Source organism: Eupeodes corollae, chromosome 1 (assembly GCF_945859685.1).
Source record: "Eupeodes corollae chromosome 1, idEupCoro1.1, whole genome shotgun sequence".
NCBI classification, from domain to species: Eukaryota; Metazoa; Arthropoda; class Insecta; order Diptera; family Syrphidae; genus Eupeodes; species Eupeodes corollae.
In genome coordinates this window covers 143,669,093-143,687,599 of record NC_079147.1, presented here as the reverse complement: position 1 = coordinate 143,687,599, position 18,507 = coordinate 143,669,093, and the positions used below count along the sequence as shown (strand labels likewise).

The 18,507-nt window shown below is 36.1% G+C and overlaps 1 protein-coding gene across 4 annotated transcripts in view; it reads left to right on the top strand.

Annotated features, from left to right (window-relative positions):
• LOC129943438 (nicotinamidase) overlaps nucleotides 1-17,174 on the top strand; it is a 195,501-nt gene extending 178,327 nt beyond the window's left edge. For all 4 annotated transcript variants that reach the window (XM_056052885.1, XM_056052883.1, XM_056052884.1 and 1 more), the window contains exons 7-9: nucleotides 5,589-5,757; nucleotides 16,360-16,502; nucleotides 16,627-17,174. In XM_056052885.1, coding sequence (XP_055908860.1) covers nucleotides 5,589-5,757; nucleotides 16,360-16,502; nucleotides 16,627-16,743 — 429 coding nt within the window. In that variant the 3' untranslated portion in view covers nucleotides 16,744-17,174. The remainder of the gene's footprint in view (nucleotides 1-5,588; nucleotides 5,758-16,359; nucleotides 16,503-16,626) is intronic.
• Nucleotides 17,175-18,507: the final 1,333 nt, after the last annotated feature.

Genomic DNA, 18,507 nt, shown 5'->3' with positions numbered 1-18,507 from the left:
TGAGTGAACTGTGTTTGCTGTTTCACTTACTAGTATTTTACTAATATCATCACTAAGTTGTTGAGATACACAATGATTTTTCAAAAATTTTGCTGCAAAGATATTTGCTTTATCTGAATTTTGATTATTTTAAAGGTTAGGAATTTGTCTGTTTTTATTTTTGATAAGTTTTGCTATGTTACAGAAAGGTTTAGCATACTTTTCCAGCTTACTAAGTTTCTCATTCCATTTTTTATTTCGAAATTTACTTATTTCCTCCGCAATCTTTTTGTTATAAAATTTCACTTCATTGAGGTACTCTTGTAAGCAATAACGTTGCCGTTGTCTTTTAAAAGAATTCCTTATACGAATGTAAGCTAAAATATAGTTCGGCATTTTGATTACAAATGTTTTTTTGATTTTTTGTGGTACACATGTCTGCACTGTTTCTAGAACTTTGTTTGCGAAAAAATCGACATGAAAATCAACATCTTCTTTTGAAGTTACTCTATTCAAATCAGTTGGAATTGGCGTAAACTTGCACCTAATTTCTGATTTGAAACGACTCTAATTCGTATTTTTAAGGTCCAGAAGTATTGCTCTCTGGTTTTTACTGTTTCGTTCATTTTACAAAAAACTGAAATATGATCAGAACTGAAATCATATATAGTTTCGGGCTGAGTAAAAAATGTAGGTATATTTGTTAAAAACAGATCAAGAACGGAAGTTGAATCTATCGACTCAGACGGAAAATAAGTTGGACTAAACGGAAACAATATGGAAAACGGATACAAACATAGAACAAACAAAGAACATTACCCCACGAGTTTGAATGAATACATCCCCAATCTCGATGTCTACAATTGAGGTCACCTCCGATTATGTAGTTTTCGTTTCTCATAATTAATTTCCTCAAATCTCTTTTAAGTAGTATTCTCTTTTCTGCAGAGGAATTTTTTCCTGGGAAGTACACACAAAACATTTCTATTGCTGTATGATTCCTTACCCTTATTTCCACACCAACATTCTCAACTAATCGAGTCCTAGTAACGGGCAAAAGAGAATGTTGAATTGACTTTCTTGCTAAAATTGCACCAATACAAATTTTAATTATATTTCGTGGTCCAAAGGTGCTTCATTCACTCATGTTGTATTTATCGTAGCCTAGTCTGGATACCAATTCCACAAATTTGAATGCGCTGTCCGACTCTAGCCAGAGAACTGAATCCCATTTTCCGCACAGTGAGGTCATTTTTACGGGCGATTTCAATGTACACAATTCTTCGTGGCTGCGCTATTCCGGTCAGTCAATATACGAACGAAGCTATGTCGTAATTTTTGCTGAGTTAAACCATCTGAATCATTTAGTTGACGAGCCAACTCAGATTCCTGACGTTGCAGGTCAGTCCGCCAATACTCTAGACTTGTTTCTTACCTCTGATCCTAATAAATATGTGATCAGTGTATTTTCCTCTCGAGGCACATCAGACCATTGTGTCATATCTGCTAAATTTTCATGCCTAAAAACCCCTACGAGAACCATATGGCATTATGAGAAACCCAACTGAAACAGTTTCAACGACTTCCTCAGGAACTTTTACTGGTGTAGTGACCAGTGAGGTCACCCGTAACAACGATCCTCGATAGTGACGAGGATTCCAATGCAAATATGGTTACAGGTTCCATTCTTTGGGAATTGAGAAATTTTATCCCGAATAAAATAGAACCGAAAGAAAACTCATGATTTGATTCGAGCTGTAAAGAGGTTATTAGGTTCAAAGATGTAAGTTTCCGGATTTATAAAACCAACTCTGAGGAAAACTATAATAAGTTCAAACAAGCTAGACTTGAAGACTTGAAGAGAACATATTCGACGCATTACATTTTTGCATGACCTGAAATTAAGGCAAACAAATACTACAAAGTCCCAAAGGTCCCAAAAAATTTGCGCAACACTACTTTATCGTCAGTTCTACGCTCGTTTTCAATGACACTCCTTTTGTAAGCTTGATTGATAAAGCCAATTTGATCGCAGCACAGTTTGCAATGAGTGAATTTACTCCTCCTGTACTTAAAAGCGTAAACTATTCTATGGGACGAATCTTCTTTCGCACTCGTACAGTTGCTAGAGTACTAAAAGATCTTGACATTCTCAAATCCGCTGGCCGGGTAGTATCCCCGCTATTGTTCTGAAGAGGTGTTCACCCTGTCAAAACATCTGCGTAAGATTTTCCATCTGTCTCTCTTTTACACTTTATTTATCCAGCCTATCCCTAAAAAACAGTGGAACAAATCTTTACATCGTTTTAGAGAAAGTTAGGTTATAGAACTTGATATTACGAGGGCATTTGAAAGAGTTTGGCATCAAGATCTCTTATCGAAAATACGTGCTTTTGGCGTTAATGAGTCTTTTCTTTTTTGGGTTAGAAATAACCTTTCGGACCGTTCAATTTAATTAGTATTGTACGGTAACTGATATTCACAAAATTTTGTCTACGACTCTCTTTCTTTCTTCCTTTTTATAAATGATCTTTTTATCTAAAACTTCTAACCCACTACATTGTTTCGCTGATGACAATACTCTCAGCTTTTTATATTTGTTTTTAGATTCCCATCCTTGGTCTTCAGATTACTATCCATGACTGGTACTTGCATCGAAAAGAATGAACACCTATCAGTCGTAGGTATATGAATTACAAACCACTTGTTGTGGAATGATCACATATTTGACATCGCTAAAAATGCTGCTAAGTGTTTAGGTTTTCTCCGATGATGCAAGAAGTTTTTGACAGCTTCTGATCTGTCTATAATTTAAACAGCTTTTATTCGTCCAAAACTCGAGTATAACTCTCATATTTGGACCGGCGTGTAGTTGAGTCTTCTCGATAGAATTGAAAAAAGACAAAATGTACATAAGTACAATAATTTTAAACAACCACAAAATTTAAAAAGAGCCTGGGATGCGAACCACACTGATAACTTCCTATCCCGACTGTCGACTTGTCTTACTTTAAACCTTAACAAAATATTTATAAAAATGTTTGTGTAAGATACTTGACTCGTAAACCATTTCTTATCAGTTTATTGTCGTTTTTGTAGGTTTTCGCGTTTTGTTTAAAATGTTGTCAATTGAATTTTTCAACAAATATTAACTAAAAATGAACAACAATATTTGGCATAGGATAAATCAAGTTTAATCTGTTTTTCTTTCTTACATTTTTAGTCCAAAAGCAACATTTAACAATTTTAGCAGCATTGTCTAAGGCCATCTTACATTCAAATTCAGTAAAGAATGAAATCATTTCGAAGTCAATACTTTCGTTTATTAACGAAGTTTGGCGAATCGAACACCAATTTTTACTAATTTAGGTACTAAAGGGTATTTTAAATGGCGCGGGTAGATTTGGGCATCCCGTGGCTACCATTTGTTTTGGTGACATCTGTCATATCTATTTTTTAATTATTCAGTTGTTTATGTCAAATCATGATGGCAAGGTACACCATTGAACAGCACCTTCAAATGATAAAACTTTATTATCAAAATGAGTGTTTGTTACCGCAAACGTTGCGCGCATTGCGCCCATTTTACGTAAGACGTGGTGGCCCGTCACAGTCGACTCTTGAACAATTAGCCAACACCGTATGTGCAAGGTCGCCGAGATATTCGCAATCCGCAATTTTTTCCTCGCAGTGCACAAAAACTCGGCTTTGCTAACAAGCAAAATTGTCGTATATGGGACGACACCAACCCACGTGAAGTTCACCAGGTAATAATGCATCCTTAAAAAGTTACAGTTTGGTGTGGATTTTGGTCCGGCGATTTGACCCCGCTAGACTTTTTCCTGTGGGGTTTTTTGAAGTCTCAGGTCTATGCAAATAAACTACAATCGAGCGATGTCCTAAAGGTGAACATAACACAGGCCCTCGCTTAAATTAAGGCGGATCTATGCGGAAGAATTTTTGAAAATTGGACAATTCGAATCCGTACCACAGTAAGAAACCGATGCGATTTTAGTTTTTATAAAAAAATTACTTACGAAATCAATTTTTACCAATTTTAGTAGGTTTCCTTTTAAAGATTTTTCGGCGTTATGTCTTCACCTAAAATCATAACGCTTAAATCCTAAAATGTTATAAGACCCAGAATTAATCACAAAAACCTATGCTTACAGAATGCCTAAATGTTGAAACATATGACATCTTTTCGGTAATATGTCAATTAATAATTTAGACATTATGATATCTTAACATTGTTTTGGGCAATATGATACCGAGCCTTGTGGCATTTACTTTTGAAAAAGTTTTGGGTGGCAAACCATTTTAAATATTTTATTTTATTGGGCACTAATTCATAATTTAAAATTTCACTAACGGTGCTTGCGTTATTGGTTCGAGAGATAGTTGGGGTCAACGAAAAACTTTACGTCTTAGAAAACGCCTAACGCGAAATTGCTTAAAACCTTAATTTCCAATTTTAAACTCAATCGACAGAATGGTTTGGGCTGTAGGGGTGATAACAGAAAGACAGACCATTCACAATCTCGAGTTCGAAATTTTTGACGAAAGCAATATTTGCCATATAGTCCCTATACGTCGCAAGTAAAAACCACTCACCAAGTTTTTGAAAGTTTTAATGTTTTATATGTAAATCAAAATTTATTTGAAATCGATATTTTTGCTGGTTCTCGAGATATGACCGAAGAAAAAATGTATCACCAGCATGCGGACGTACGATCACCCGCAGATACAGACATCTTTCTAAAAATTTCGAAGAATTTTAAAATTTTCATTTCCACGAATCCTTTAACCACTTAAATTTGAGGTTTATAAAAACTATATCGTAAAGTGTTGGTGTTTCCAAGTATAAATTAGTCCTGTGAGGGATCTACAGTTCTTATGCCCAACCGAAAATGAAAGCACTTTTCAAGAGTAGAATTACTCTTGCAGGATTCTTCAATGGAAAAACTCAACACCTCGAGCATTTAATTTAATTATAATAAAAAAGCCATATTTTCCTGGCTATAGCGCAGGTTTTGAGACTTTCCTATCTTTGCTGTGACCTAAGAACCGTTAGTTCTTCATTAATTTACAAGCTTCGATTTGATTTCTGTGGGTGAAATCGGTTTTATTGCTTCCATGAAAGTGGGGACATGTTTTGATGCGTTTTCCACTACCAACACCTCGTCTTGGAAGACACTGCTTTGATCAGGAAGTCTTTGTCTTTTGTGGCTGGTTTTCCAGCAACTGTTCTAGCCTAGCCGTTAGGCGCTGTTTGCATCATTTTTTCTTACACAAAGGTCCAGGAGTTTAAGATTGAGTATTGCTTCCATTCCTGCAGTGGGAGTGTTTCTGTTCTCTCCTGTTATGACTAAACATGCAATTCTCTTAATCCTTGTGAGGGTTCTAAGCTGTTTGGAAGTTAAAGTTTGTAATAGTGAATTCACGAACTTGGACTTGATTCTAAAAAATTGTATTTAGTATCTTAATTTTGCACCTTATTGTTATATACTTTGTATCTAATGAATGTGGAATATAAAACATTTACTTTAATCAATTCATTTCTATTTTGCTTTTTCTTTTTTTTTCAAATGCTTAAAAAATAAAAACAGATTGTAGACCAAGGAATTAAAGTATACAAAGGTACTAATCCAGAAGTTGATTCCTATTCAGTTTTTTGGGATAACAAAAAGCTTTCGGATACCACACTGAATGCCCAACTAAAGATGAAAGGAACCACAGATATTTACATTTGCGGTCTGGCGTACGATGTTTGCGTTGGTAAGTTTATCTTTATAGAATTTATACTTTTCCTGATATTTTCCCTATTCTACACTTAGACTCTTAATACTTTGTTTGTCATTATGTTTTATGTTGAAACATAGATGAATAAATATTATATATTATGTTTAGAAAACAAAACCGCAACATTTAAAAACAAAAACTTTTGTTTTCGGAATTACAGAATTCATAAAAAGTATCAGGTGCTTGGTGGATCTAAAAATAGGAACAATGCAGGGAAGTGTAGGGACCACGGACTGTGATATTGTTATGTTTTTGAGGAAATCATACCCTCACACAGTTATATTCCTTCGTCCCATTATTAAAAGTTTTCGGAAAAGTTACCTTCGTAAATTATTTAACTTTAATTTAATTCAATTTACTAAGAAGTTATCTTTCAAATTGAAATTCTGTAGTAGGGTGGTTAAATTTTAAGGGCCGTTGTCGATTTTCAATAAAACACAAACTATTTGGAAACAAAATAAAATTGCTAGTATTAACATAATTATTGGTATTGTTCAATTATATAATTATGGCACAAAATATAGTTCGAATGACAGCCCTGCGAACTTTGTGGTAGGCCTCCATCCATTGGTCTAAATTTTTAATAACACAGAGGCATAATTAAGGTTCTATGGCGTTTTCCAATAGTGTCAATAACATGGTCTTGGCGTGTAATTAACATCGCCACTACATGAGATAACATGGTCATTGAATTTGTCGGCCAAAAAATACATTGTTTCATAACTAAGGGCAAGTGGAAACCACATATCATCCACATTCAGATCTTCCAATTCGGGCTATCGTTATCATGTCACGAAAGCGAACAGAGGCTGGGATGCGACCCACAATGAAAACTTCCCATCCTGCTTATCGATGTATCTTGCTTAAAAGTTTGTAGGTTTTCTTGTTTTGTTCCTGTCCCTACATCAATTACAGGACTTTCTGCTAATTTGACATGGTTAGCTTCTTCAGTTTATTTTAAATTCACAAAACTCGATTCATCAGCACACATATGTGAGGTTGCTCCGCCATCCAGACACCATGACCGCTGGCTTGACCTCTCATATGATACGTTTCCAGATTATTACGCACGTTCCCGTGCAATGAACCCATTTTGATGTTCCTGGCAATTCTCAGTTAACCTGGTTTGATTTGTTTTAGCCCAGCAATCTTTACTCATGTGGCCCCACTTAACTTCCTCTGTTGAAATTACGCAACCTGCTTGGTTAATGTTAACCAACCTTTGCTTGGTTTAATTTGACCAATCTTCCTTGCTTAAATAAGCTGACTTTCTTCGTTATTAAATGCCAACCTTCTATCTTCATATTAGCCAATCAACTTGGTTAAAACTAACCAAATTTTTCTCTTGAAATTAACCAACCTACTTGGCTAAGACCCTTACATTGATATAGTTGCATCTGTATCTCCTAAGCCCTTAAACTCTTCAAATGTGCAACCCTATATTATTCATGCCATGAACTAAGTTTCCATAATAACCCCTTACACAAAAAAGGGTCTTATGATGTACCGGAAAATTATAAGGTCATCTTCTTCTTGCATTCTTCCGTAAAGCTTTTCAGTACTCTAACTTTTAATAGGCTTACACATTGGACCGAAGAAAAAAAAATGTTTAATGCATTTCAAGCTGGATTTAGAAAGAGCTATTCGACTATAAACCAAGTATTCAGTTTGATAAACATTGCAGAGGACTTTAAAAGAAGGAACCAAAAACTTTACGCCTTTTTTGTGGATTTTTGAGCTGCGTTTGAATCAATCTCCCGTAAAACGCTTTTGTATTGAGCACACTAATATTTGTTTTGTTTATTAATTATATCTTGGAGGAAGTCGGAGGAGGAATCCAGTTCGGAGGACTGATATTTGCGGATGATATTGTTTTATTTATGGACGTGTACCTTACGACGGGAGAAAATATTTCTTGATAATCGATCCCTTGACGTTGCGAATACCCCTTTACGACCAATCTAGCTTTTTGTTTTTCGACATTACCACTTGCATCTTTTTTCATCTTAAATGTCCATTTGGAATTTATGTCTTCCTTTCCTGTTGCTAAAGAAACTATTTCCCAAGTGCCATTTTTCAAAAGAGCTGTATATTCATCCTTCATTACTTTTTTCCAATCAGACATATGTTCGATTTTTTGGGCATCCAAAAAACTGTTTTCACTTGCCGTTTCGTCACTTATTTCGATTGGTATTTCACTGATGGAATTTCGTCTTCATTACTGAATCATATCCTCTAAAAATATCACAATAAGATGTATCGTTCGTCTCACCATCTTTTGGAAAAATTTTCTCATGGAAAACTGCGCCTCGACTTATTACGACTTCTTTTTTCTTAACGTCATAGAAGTGATATGATTTTGAGTGTGTGCAGTATCCGATAAAAATTACTTCTTTTCCTTTGGCATCGAAAACTTGACAACCGAAAACTTTAAGATGCTGCAGATTCACTCTTCTTCCACTCCGGATTTCTTCAGGTGTTTTTTTCTTTTGCACGTTAAATAAACTGCCATATTTGCAGATTCAGCCCAAAAACGTTTGTGTAAACCAGACTCGATGAGAAAATAACGCGCTTTTTCAATTATGGTTCTATTCATTCTTTCTGCCAACCCGTTTTGTTGTGGAGAATATGGATCCGTTGTTTGATGTTGAATGCCTGCATCTGCTGGAATCTTCTTCATCTTAAAATTGCAATAATCCTTTCCATTGTCGCTTCTAATGGCCTTTATTTTGTTACCAGTCATTACATATGCACTTTGGTTGGGTGGTCTGTTGAGTCGGAACATATTGTTCACCAAGCTTGCAGTTGCAACAACATTACCCCTTTGTTCTTTCACTTAACATCCATTCTTGGAAAAAATCATTGAAAAACCCTTCTGAACAATTTTCGAGACAGATAAAAGATTAAAGTATAAGTCAGGAACGTGAAGGACTTCTAAAAATTCAACCTCACTTTCCTTGAATTATCCAATAGATACCTTCATATCGACTTTACCTATACCTTGGACTTGGATTTTTGAATTACTTGCAACAATTACCTTGGAGTTAAGATTTTCCATTTTACTTGAAAAGCATGCGCTATTTGAGCACATGTGAGCTGACGCTCCCGAGTCGAAATACCATTCTTCTTGTCAAGAGTCGTGACGGAAAAACATCCTAACATCGCGTTTTTTTTTGGCTCTTGCCAACAAAAGCAGTATCTTGACTTGCATCCAAATAAAAGTCTTGGTTTTAATACTGTCAACTGTAATAAGAATCCCAGAGCTTTGGATTCGCATTATCATTGGCTTGTATTCTTCGGGAAGACCAGCTAAAAGTATTGATCCTACCCATTTATTCTTCATCTAGGTTAAGACCAACAGACCTGAGCTTGTACGATGTATTTCAAACAACGTTTACGCATCTTCGGTAAAGAAATCTTTCAATTTTGTAGAACAAAACTTTTGGATGAGCCCAACTCTCCTCACAAGACCAGAATCTTGAAAAATTTTCGAAAGAGAATCCCAAATCTCCTTAGCGCTTTTGCAATGTCTTATATGAGGATAAATGGATCATTCAACAAGCAATATAAGCTCCGGTTTTGCGTTTAAGAGCTTCGTTGCATCCTTCTCCGTCTCACTACCATCAGAAACAGCCTTCCAAAGTCCTTTCATTTGGAAAAAAAGCTTTAACGGAAAATTTCCAGTCTTCGAAGTTTTCGCTTAACCGAAGCTTTTCAATACTGAATTTCGTTTAAGAAATCTGTTCAGATCTAAAAGACAATTTTAAAATAATAATAGAGAAGTTAAGCCATGTCGCGTATAGAAGTTTTAAAGAGGAAGCTCAATCTTCGCAACATAGAATTATTTACAATCAACTTAATTTAGATCTTCAAGAACGAACATATGTACCTCCTCAACCGTTACTTATGTATGATAAATGTTATATTTAAAGTTAGAGGCGAACTATTAAATTTAAATTACATTTCGCATCGACCAGATCTGCCAATCCTATGCGACCTTTGCAATCTTAATGAGAGAGAAGATGTATATCACTTTATTGCAAGATGTCCTGTTTTGAAAGAGTTTCGTATAAAACATTTTGGAGCAGCTGTGATGGAATTGAGCGAAACATTGGAAGTTCTGAATGGAAAAGTAGACTGGAAAATTGTATGTAAATATATTACAACCGCATAGTATGTTTATAATGATCTCTCCTTGGCATTAGACTATCTTATAAATTTGTCCAGCTCCGACACCAATATTTTACTTCTAAGTGATTTTAACTATCGAAGAAAGACGAATCCTGCCTTAGAGCCTCTCCTTCATCTTCACAATTACTACAATTACTTACTGACTTACAGCAAACAAGCTGTATTGAAAAATCGAATTCTCGATTTAGTCTTTTCTTCTGACACTATCTAGATCAGGAATTACTAATATTACCCTTTTGGACATTTTTTTTTTGCTTAAGTAATCACCTTACTAAACACAGTAATTCCTTTGATTGCTTATATAATTTTGATTTCAGAAGAGCTAATTTCCAGCAGTTGTCTGAAGATTTAACCATTTCTGAAATTGCTGATACAATAGCACTTTCTAACATTGACGAAGCAGTTTCAACTTTTCATAAGATCCTTAATTATTGTTTGGAAAAAAATGTCCCTTAAAGAAATCAAGGTATACAAACTTTAGCCATCGTTGGTACACGAAAGAATTGCGTTTACTGCGTACCAAAAGAAATAAGGCATGGAAAACGTATCTCCAAACTCTGTCTCCAATCAACTTTTCTTTTTATGCTGAACTCTTTAACCAATTTAAGTCTCTTTCTTATTTTGTATATGCTTGTTATGTTGCTGATATGGCCACCTCTTTGATAGAGAATCCTAAAAAATGTTGGAATTTTGTAAACTCAAAGAAAAATTCAAAAGACTTTGCAGTTAACTTCACTTACAAGAACCTTTCGTTAGATAAAACTGTTGATACCTGTAACGCCTTCGCAACAAATTTCCGTGAGTCATTTGTTAATAGCCCTGAAAAATTTGATGAAGTATATTTCATAATCTTCACTACTTTTCGCAAACTAGCTGTAGTCACATACCTGTTCTACAGAGTATGGTCCTTCATCTTTTATCTGCGTTGACTGATGATTGTTCAGCAGGTCCCGATGGTATTCCTCTGATAGTATTACGTTCTTTTTTAAACTTTCTCTAAAAACAGGCAAATTTCTCAGTCTATGGAAGTAATCATTTCTAACACCAATTTTCAAGAAAGGTAACAAGTCAGATATAAGCAACTACAGGCCCATTGCAAAGCTTTCTTGCATTCCTAAAGTTTTTGAACAAGTTGTTTGTGAAAGTGTAGTATTTTTTAGTAAGAATCTCATTTGCGAACAGCAACATGGTCTTGTAAAAAAAAGATCAACCGTTACAAATCTCCTTACATTCTCAAATATATGTTCAAACGTTTTAGAACAAGGTTATGAAGTTGACTTTGTATACACTGACTTCTCTAAAGCTTTTGACCAACTTAGCCACAGAATTATTTTATTTAAACTCAAAGCTCTTGGTTTTCCACCATTTTTCTTAGATTGGATCAAATCATACCTTGAAAACAGATCTTATGAGGTAAAATTTAGAAATTGTCTTTCAGAACCTTTTGTTGCTCAATCTGGTGTTCCCCAGGGAAGCCATCTTCGCCCTTTTCTGTTCATCCTGTCTATTAACGATGTACCGTCATGTCTACGCTCAAGTGAACTTCTCAGTTTTGCTGACAACATGAAGATTTTTAAAATAATAAAGTCCACCCATGATCGTATCCTTTTACAAGCCGACATTAATAGTTTCACATTTTGGTGTGGAAAAAATAGCCATTTACTCAACCCTTTAAAATGCCAGACGATAACGTTAACTAAAACACGAATAGTTAGTGTATTTGATTATTGTATATCACACTAAAAACTCTGTCTAAAGATCTAAAGATTTAGATGTTCATTTCTGTCCCAACTTAGAATTTACACATCATACTAATTTTATTGTTAATAAAGCAAGTTCTATGTTTGGTTTCTCTGGCAAAGGAGTTCAATGATCCCTAAGTTACGCTTTCTTTGTATTATTGCCATGTTCGTCCTCATCTTGAATTTGTTTCGTAGGTATGGACTCATTACTATACGAAACTTATCGTATTCAGCTTCTTCAATTGCAATCTCTCCATCAAAGGCGTGATTTAATTCAATTTCACTCATTAACGGTGAAATTAATGCACCTTATTTGCTATCTTGTGTACATTTGAATTACCGGGGCGGAACTCATCACCTGCGTACATTTGATTTTATACATATTGACTTCCATAGAACTAACTATGGGAAGAATGAAGCTTTAAGTCGAATGAGCATTTTATATAACTTAAACTGTTCATCGATAGATTTAAATTTAAATAAGGTGGGATTAAAATCATTGTTTAGAACCTCCACTATCGTAAACGTTCTCATTTTTTTGATCTGTAATAGTTAAATGTTATTTTCAGCTTAAAGCCCAAGGAGCTACTGCTGATTTTATATTAATTTGTACATTTATTGTTAAATCAATAAATAATAATAATAATAAATAGTTAAATGTTAATTATGTTTTGTATTTCGTGCGTGTGTTAGGCTACTTACTTACTTAAGGTGGCGCTACAATCCGGGGCGGACCTGGGCCTCAACCAACATGCGTCTCCAGCCAGGTTGGTCACTAGCTAGCTGTCTCCAGTTTCGCACGCCAAGTTAGTTGAGGTCTTCACCCACCTGCATGTGCCACCTTAGTCGCTGTCTTCCTCTGCTGCGCCGTTCCTCGGGATTGGATTCGTAGACCTTCCGGGCTGGAGCGTTGATGTTCGTTCGCTCTGCATGACCCAGCCATCTAAGCCGTTGGACTTTAATTCTGCTAACTAGGTCAGTGTCGCTGCACAGCCCGTACAGTTCGTCGTTATATTTTCTACTCCATTTTCATTCTATGCGTACGGGACCGAAAATGACCCGAAGCATCCCAAGACGCTCTCATCTTTTTTTGAAAGGTCCAGGCCTCAGTGCCATAAATGGCAACCGTGATGATGAGTGTCTTATAGATGGTGATTTGATGCTCGGGAGAGGACTTTACTTCTCAATTGCCTTCTAAGTCCAAAGAAGCAGCGATTTGCAAGAGTTATTCTTCGTTTGCTTTCAGCACTGGTGTCGTTGTCTGTGTTAATAGCGGTGCCTAGGTAGACAAGGTCCTTAACTACCTCAAAGTTATGGCTGTTACTGGTGACGTTTTGTCCAAGACGTCGTTGTTCAATGTACATTTTTGATGACAGCAAATACTTGGTCTTACCCTCATTGACCACTAAACCCATCTTCTTCGCTTCCGTCGCAATGCTCAAAAACGCTAAACTGACATCACACTTTGATCTTTCAATTATGTCAATATTATATGCGTATCCAAGTAATTGGATGGACCTTTGAAAGATTGTGCCTCTAGAGTTTACGGTTGAGTTTTGGAGAATTCTTTCCAGAACGATGTTAAAGAAGTGGAATGACAGTGCATCGCCTTGTCTACAATCTTATTTTGACACCAAATTCATCGGTGAGATCTTTTCCGACCTTGATAGAGCATCGTGCATTCTCTATCGTTATTCTGTACAAACGTATAAGTTTGACAGCGATGCCAAAACTAGACATTGCTCAGTAAAGCTCTTCCCTATAGATGCTGTCATATGCGGGTTTACAATCGATGGTGGGTATTGATTTGAAGTTCCTCGGTTTTTTCCAAGATCTGCCGTAGTGTGCATATTTCGTCGATAGTAAACTTTCATTGTCTGAAGACACACTGATAAGGACCTATCAGGTTGTTGATGAACGGCTTTAGACGTTCACATAATACGCTAGAGATAATCTTATATGCAATTTTAAGGAGGATGATGAATCTGTAGTTGGCGCAGTTAAGTGGGCCTCCTTTTTTATGTATCGGCCACACTGTGCTGAGATTCCACTCATCGGGCATGCTTTCTCTGCACCATATTTTGCAGATGACTTGGTGCATTCTTACTAACAAGTCATTGCCTGCTGCTTTGAATAGTTCGGCACCGATGTAAATAGCTCCAGCAGCTTTGTTTGACTTAAGTTTTGATATAGCTATGTTCACTTAATCAAGGTAGGCGAAATTGTTGATCTGGGTCGCCGAGGTTGAGTGGTTCTATCTCCCTTACAGCGGATTTCTGTTCGTTATCGCCGTTATATACATATTTCGGAGAAGTGGTTTTTCCATATTCTCAACAAACACTGCCGCTCCACTACGATGTTCCCCTGATCGTTCTTACAGGCTTCGGTTCGTGGCTTGTACCCTTGGGGGTTTTTTTTAATATTTGGGAAAATTTACGCACTTCATTAATGTTGTGACATTCCTCTATCTCCTCGATCACGCCCTCTTTTTTGTTCATCTAAGATGCGGGTGTTCCTCTCTCTTCTTCTGCTCGTAGAGCTCGCGAACAGCTCTGGTCCTCCTGTGCAGAGCCATTTTTTATGCCTGTTGTTTCGCTGCGTGCGCTTGCCGCATTCGTCGTCAAACCAGGGGTTTCGCTATTGTGGCCGTGTGAAACCTAGCACTTCAGAGGCGGCATCTCTGATGGCTGCAAGGCAATGTTGCCACTGGTTTTCGATGCTTAATGCAGGCAGCATACGACTCCTTAAGAGGTTATTAGAGACTCGATCGGAAAAGGACATGGTAGTCTCTTGCGATTGTAGCCGCCTAACGTCGAATCTTCTCACAGTACTTCCTTGCTTTGGCTTGGATCGGGACATCCGTAGCCGTACCTTGGCTACAACGAGGAAGTGGTCCGAGTCAATGTTGGCCCCTCGCAATGTTCGCATATCATGTATACTGGAGAAGTGTAGTGCGTCGATAGCAATGTGGTCAATCTGGTTGACGGTTGATTGATTAGGAGATTTCCATGATATTTATATGTGTTAACTACGTACTTGCTACCAGAACGTTTCGCCCCGCAGCGAAATCGATCAGCCTGAAGCCGTTGTCGGAAATGGTGTCGTGCAGGCTGTATCTCCCGATTGTGCCACCAAAGATGTCTTTTGTTCCTAGCTTGTCGTTAACATCTCCTAAGACAATTTGAATGTCAAAGCCAGTGCACTGCTCATAAGTCTTGTCCAGAAGCTTGAAGAATATGTCTTTGGTGTCTTCATCTTTCTCCTCTTTTGGGGCATGCGCGCATATTAGGCTTATGTTGGCGAATTTAGCCTTGATGCGGATTGTCGTGATGCGCTCGCTCACACTGTTGAAACTCAAAACTTTTTGCCAGAGTCTAGTAAAAACAACAAATCCACACCCAAATAGACGCTGTCTTTGTTCTCGTTAGCAGTCGCCGTAGTATATATTGCATTCTTTTAGTTTGCGTTTGCCCGGTCCATCCCATCGCACTTCTTGAATAGCGGTAATATCGGCCTTACAGCAATTTAGGGCTTCCGCTAATTGTTCAGCAGCAAAATGTCTGTTAAGGGAACTAACATTCCACGTACAGATCCGAAGTTCGTTGTCTTTATTTCGTTTGCGTGGGTTGTCAACAATGAATCCGTCAGTATCCGAGGCTTGTTGGTGCTTCGAAACGAAAGGTATTGTTTACGTGGCCAGAAAGTCATCCCGACAGCACAACCCCCAACCTGGAGGGCCAGATCCTTGGTATAACTCCAAGGACTCATAGGCCTGGGCTCCGAATTAGTCGTAGAAGCCCATTAAGGTGTTTACTAAGTAGTTCAACCTTACTGGAACTGTAGACGCCACCGTGGATTCCATCTCGAGAATTCGTCCGCTGTCGTCTGGATAAGAAGAGGTGCCTTAGTGAAACACCTCTCCCCACCCTCTCTCGTTTGCTGACCCCAACAACTTTCCACTGGGGTAAGAACGCAAACTCCAGTTGAATTACTAGGCACTCGATGTTAACTTCGGGGAGGTGAGAGTAGGATTTGATAGACAGAGGTGGGTTTTGAGGAAAAACCTCGCTTGTGTCCTCTTGAATGCACAAGTCTATCATTTAAACCTTTGTGTTAGGTTTAATTGCATTATTTTTTACTAACAACTAACACATGCACTTACGATGAGCCTCCGATCGTAGTTGGACGCTTGCTATAAGCTTACTACTTTCTGAAATATAAAAAAAGGCTTTTAATTAAACAACTAGGTTAATTAAACAATTAAACTTAATTACATTGTCAATCTGGTAGGCGGCCACTGGCCAAACCATATATAACTTGTGAACATAGTATAATAATAATTGTTAATTTTAAAACCATTTTTCAAATAAAGCTTTTCTAACTGAAAAACTCAACTAACTAAGTTCCAGAATTGGGTATGCAGCCCATGTAAACTTCTATATCTCTTGGACATACATATTTGTATTGTGAATGACGTTAAAATCTCCCATCTAATGCCTTAATTGATTCAAAGGTTAAATCTCCCCATCTATCACGAATAGATCATAATGTTAAATGTCACCTAAAAATATTCATTGTCGTGGCAGCTTATAAAACCCCATCTAACTTATCGTGTATATTTTTGTTTTTATCTATCATCATCCAGGTGCAACTGCTGTTGATGCCTTATCAGCTGGATATCGAACAATTTTAATTGATGACTGTTGCCGTGGTGTGGACCTTCGTGACATCGAAAGCATCAAAGGAAAAGTGAATTCAAGCTACGGGGTTATTGTTCACTCAGACGAGGTAAAATCAATTTGAAATTCAATCAATTATGTTTTATTTTATATATTGGATACGATGAAGATGCAGATGGAAAATATTAATATATAAATACATATTTTTATATAAATAACTAACTTATTTTTAGGTCAAAGCTATGGTTGAAGGAAGGGATCGTCGTCCAGAATTAGGTTATAAGCTGGCAATGGAATTGAAGAATCCCGATTCCGTACTCTCACAAAGAAATGGCAGCCTATCAAAATAAAAATATGAAGTACTCATGTACAATATGTATCTAGTTATGTAAGAACAAAATGTAATTCGAACAATATGTATTTTTGCAATTGGAATTTTAGTCCTTTGAAATTATAGATCAATAACTTAAGCGTGCATTCTGCTTCTAAATATTAATCCTGAATCAATATTGTTTAAAGTCCGAAAGATTTGCTTCAATGGAATTTTATCATTATGTACTTACATCTTAATTATACCAGATTCAGGACTTAAATTGTAGTTTTGAGTTTATATTCAGGAAACGAAGGCAAAAGGAGAGCTTTCAAAATGTATGCTTTTCATTTGTATTTTACTTTAACAGGCGCTTATTCTATATAAAAATAAAGTATAAAAATCATTGCTTACAAGACCATAAGGTTCTTAAAAGTCTAAATGCTTATAAATAAATAATAAATAAAGACACTATAAGAGTTTTTATTTTAATGTTTACGAGAAACCATTTAGGTATAGTAAAACAGTTTTCAACAGAAAAGGCAAAACGGTTTGTAAGTTATTGTTCTTGTAACGAATCAGTTGTCTGAGCAATTGTATCATATTAAGTTTTTGTCATATAAATATTGATAAAATTAAAAAGCGATTCGAAATCATCTCCAACTAAAACGAATTTTTCAAAACTACGACATTATTAAATTGAAGCTTTGACTAAAACTTGTCAAATAAAGAATCATAACTAATGAGAAATTCCAGAAAGTGAAATGATTTAAATTGTATCTAAAGAAAGAGACTTGTACATACTTTGCAAGATCATCATACAATTTATTGTTCAGGATCTTTTAAATTTTAACCAAGAAGGGTTTTTTAATTTTTCGTAGCATTTTTTAAAATGGTAGATATTATAGATGCAAAAGACGAGACGACTTGAATTTAGGACATCTGAATCCCTTAAAAAGTATGAATTTATCTATGCTCCTAAAAAAATCTTACTTTTGTCAATCAGTGTTAATAGAAAATGACTTTCAATATTCAAACACTTTGTAAAGTGTTTGCATTTCTGCAATCTGAACGAACTCACGTTCGAGCCTCGAAGAATTTGTCTTCTTCTATTGCTGCACATTGTTTTTGTAATACTCCCTAGTAGATATTTTCTTAGTCTTCTGTTTCAAAATTTCATCTATGCTAACTCGGTTGTCTTGTTCTTTTTTTCATCAATTTCTTTCCACGCATACACATGCGAAAAACAATTTTATTTTCGGCACCAGGCGACCATGCTGCGTAGCGGGTATAATTTGTTATCATTTTTTGTTAAAGAACAGAGCAAAAAATAGTTATATATTTTAACTATTTAATCCCGATCGCTAACACTATTGCAGGATTAACTACACCACGCCCACTCTCTCCTCGATCTCATTGCGCAGTGTTAGTAAAGTTTAAGAAGCTTGCTAAGTATATAATAATCTATGTAGTAGTTTAAAAAGGGGAAATAACTTGCAATTATATAGTAATTTTTACATATATATATATATATATATATATATATATATAAGAAATGCGAAGCGCGAAGCAAAACAAAAAGAATAAATAGCTTCTTTTCAGCATGTTCGCCTAATACGAAAAATTAGATTTGCTTTCTGCGGAATGGCATGCGGCTGTGATTTAGGGGTTTGTTAGAAGCACTTTTTCTAATTGCGAAATGTTCCAGTTAAATTTGATTTAAAAATCTATACACATGTACAATATCTTTTTCAGTATCATTAAAATGAAATGGGAAACAAATTTCTGAAAAAGCATTAAGCCG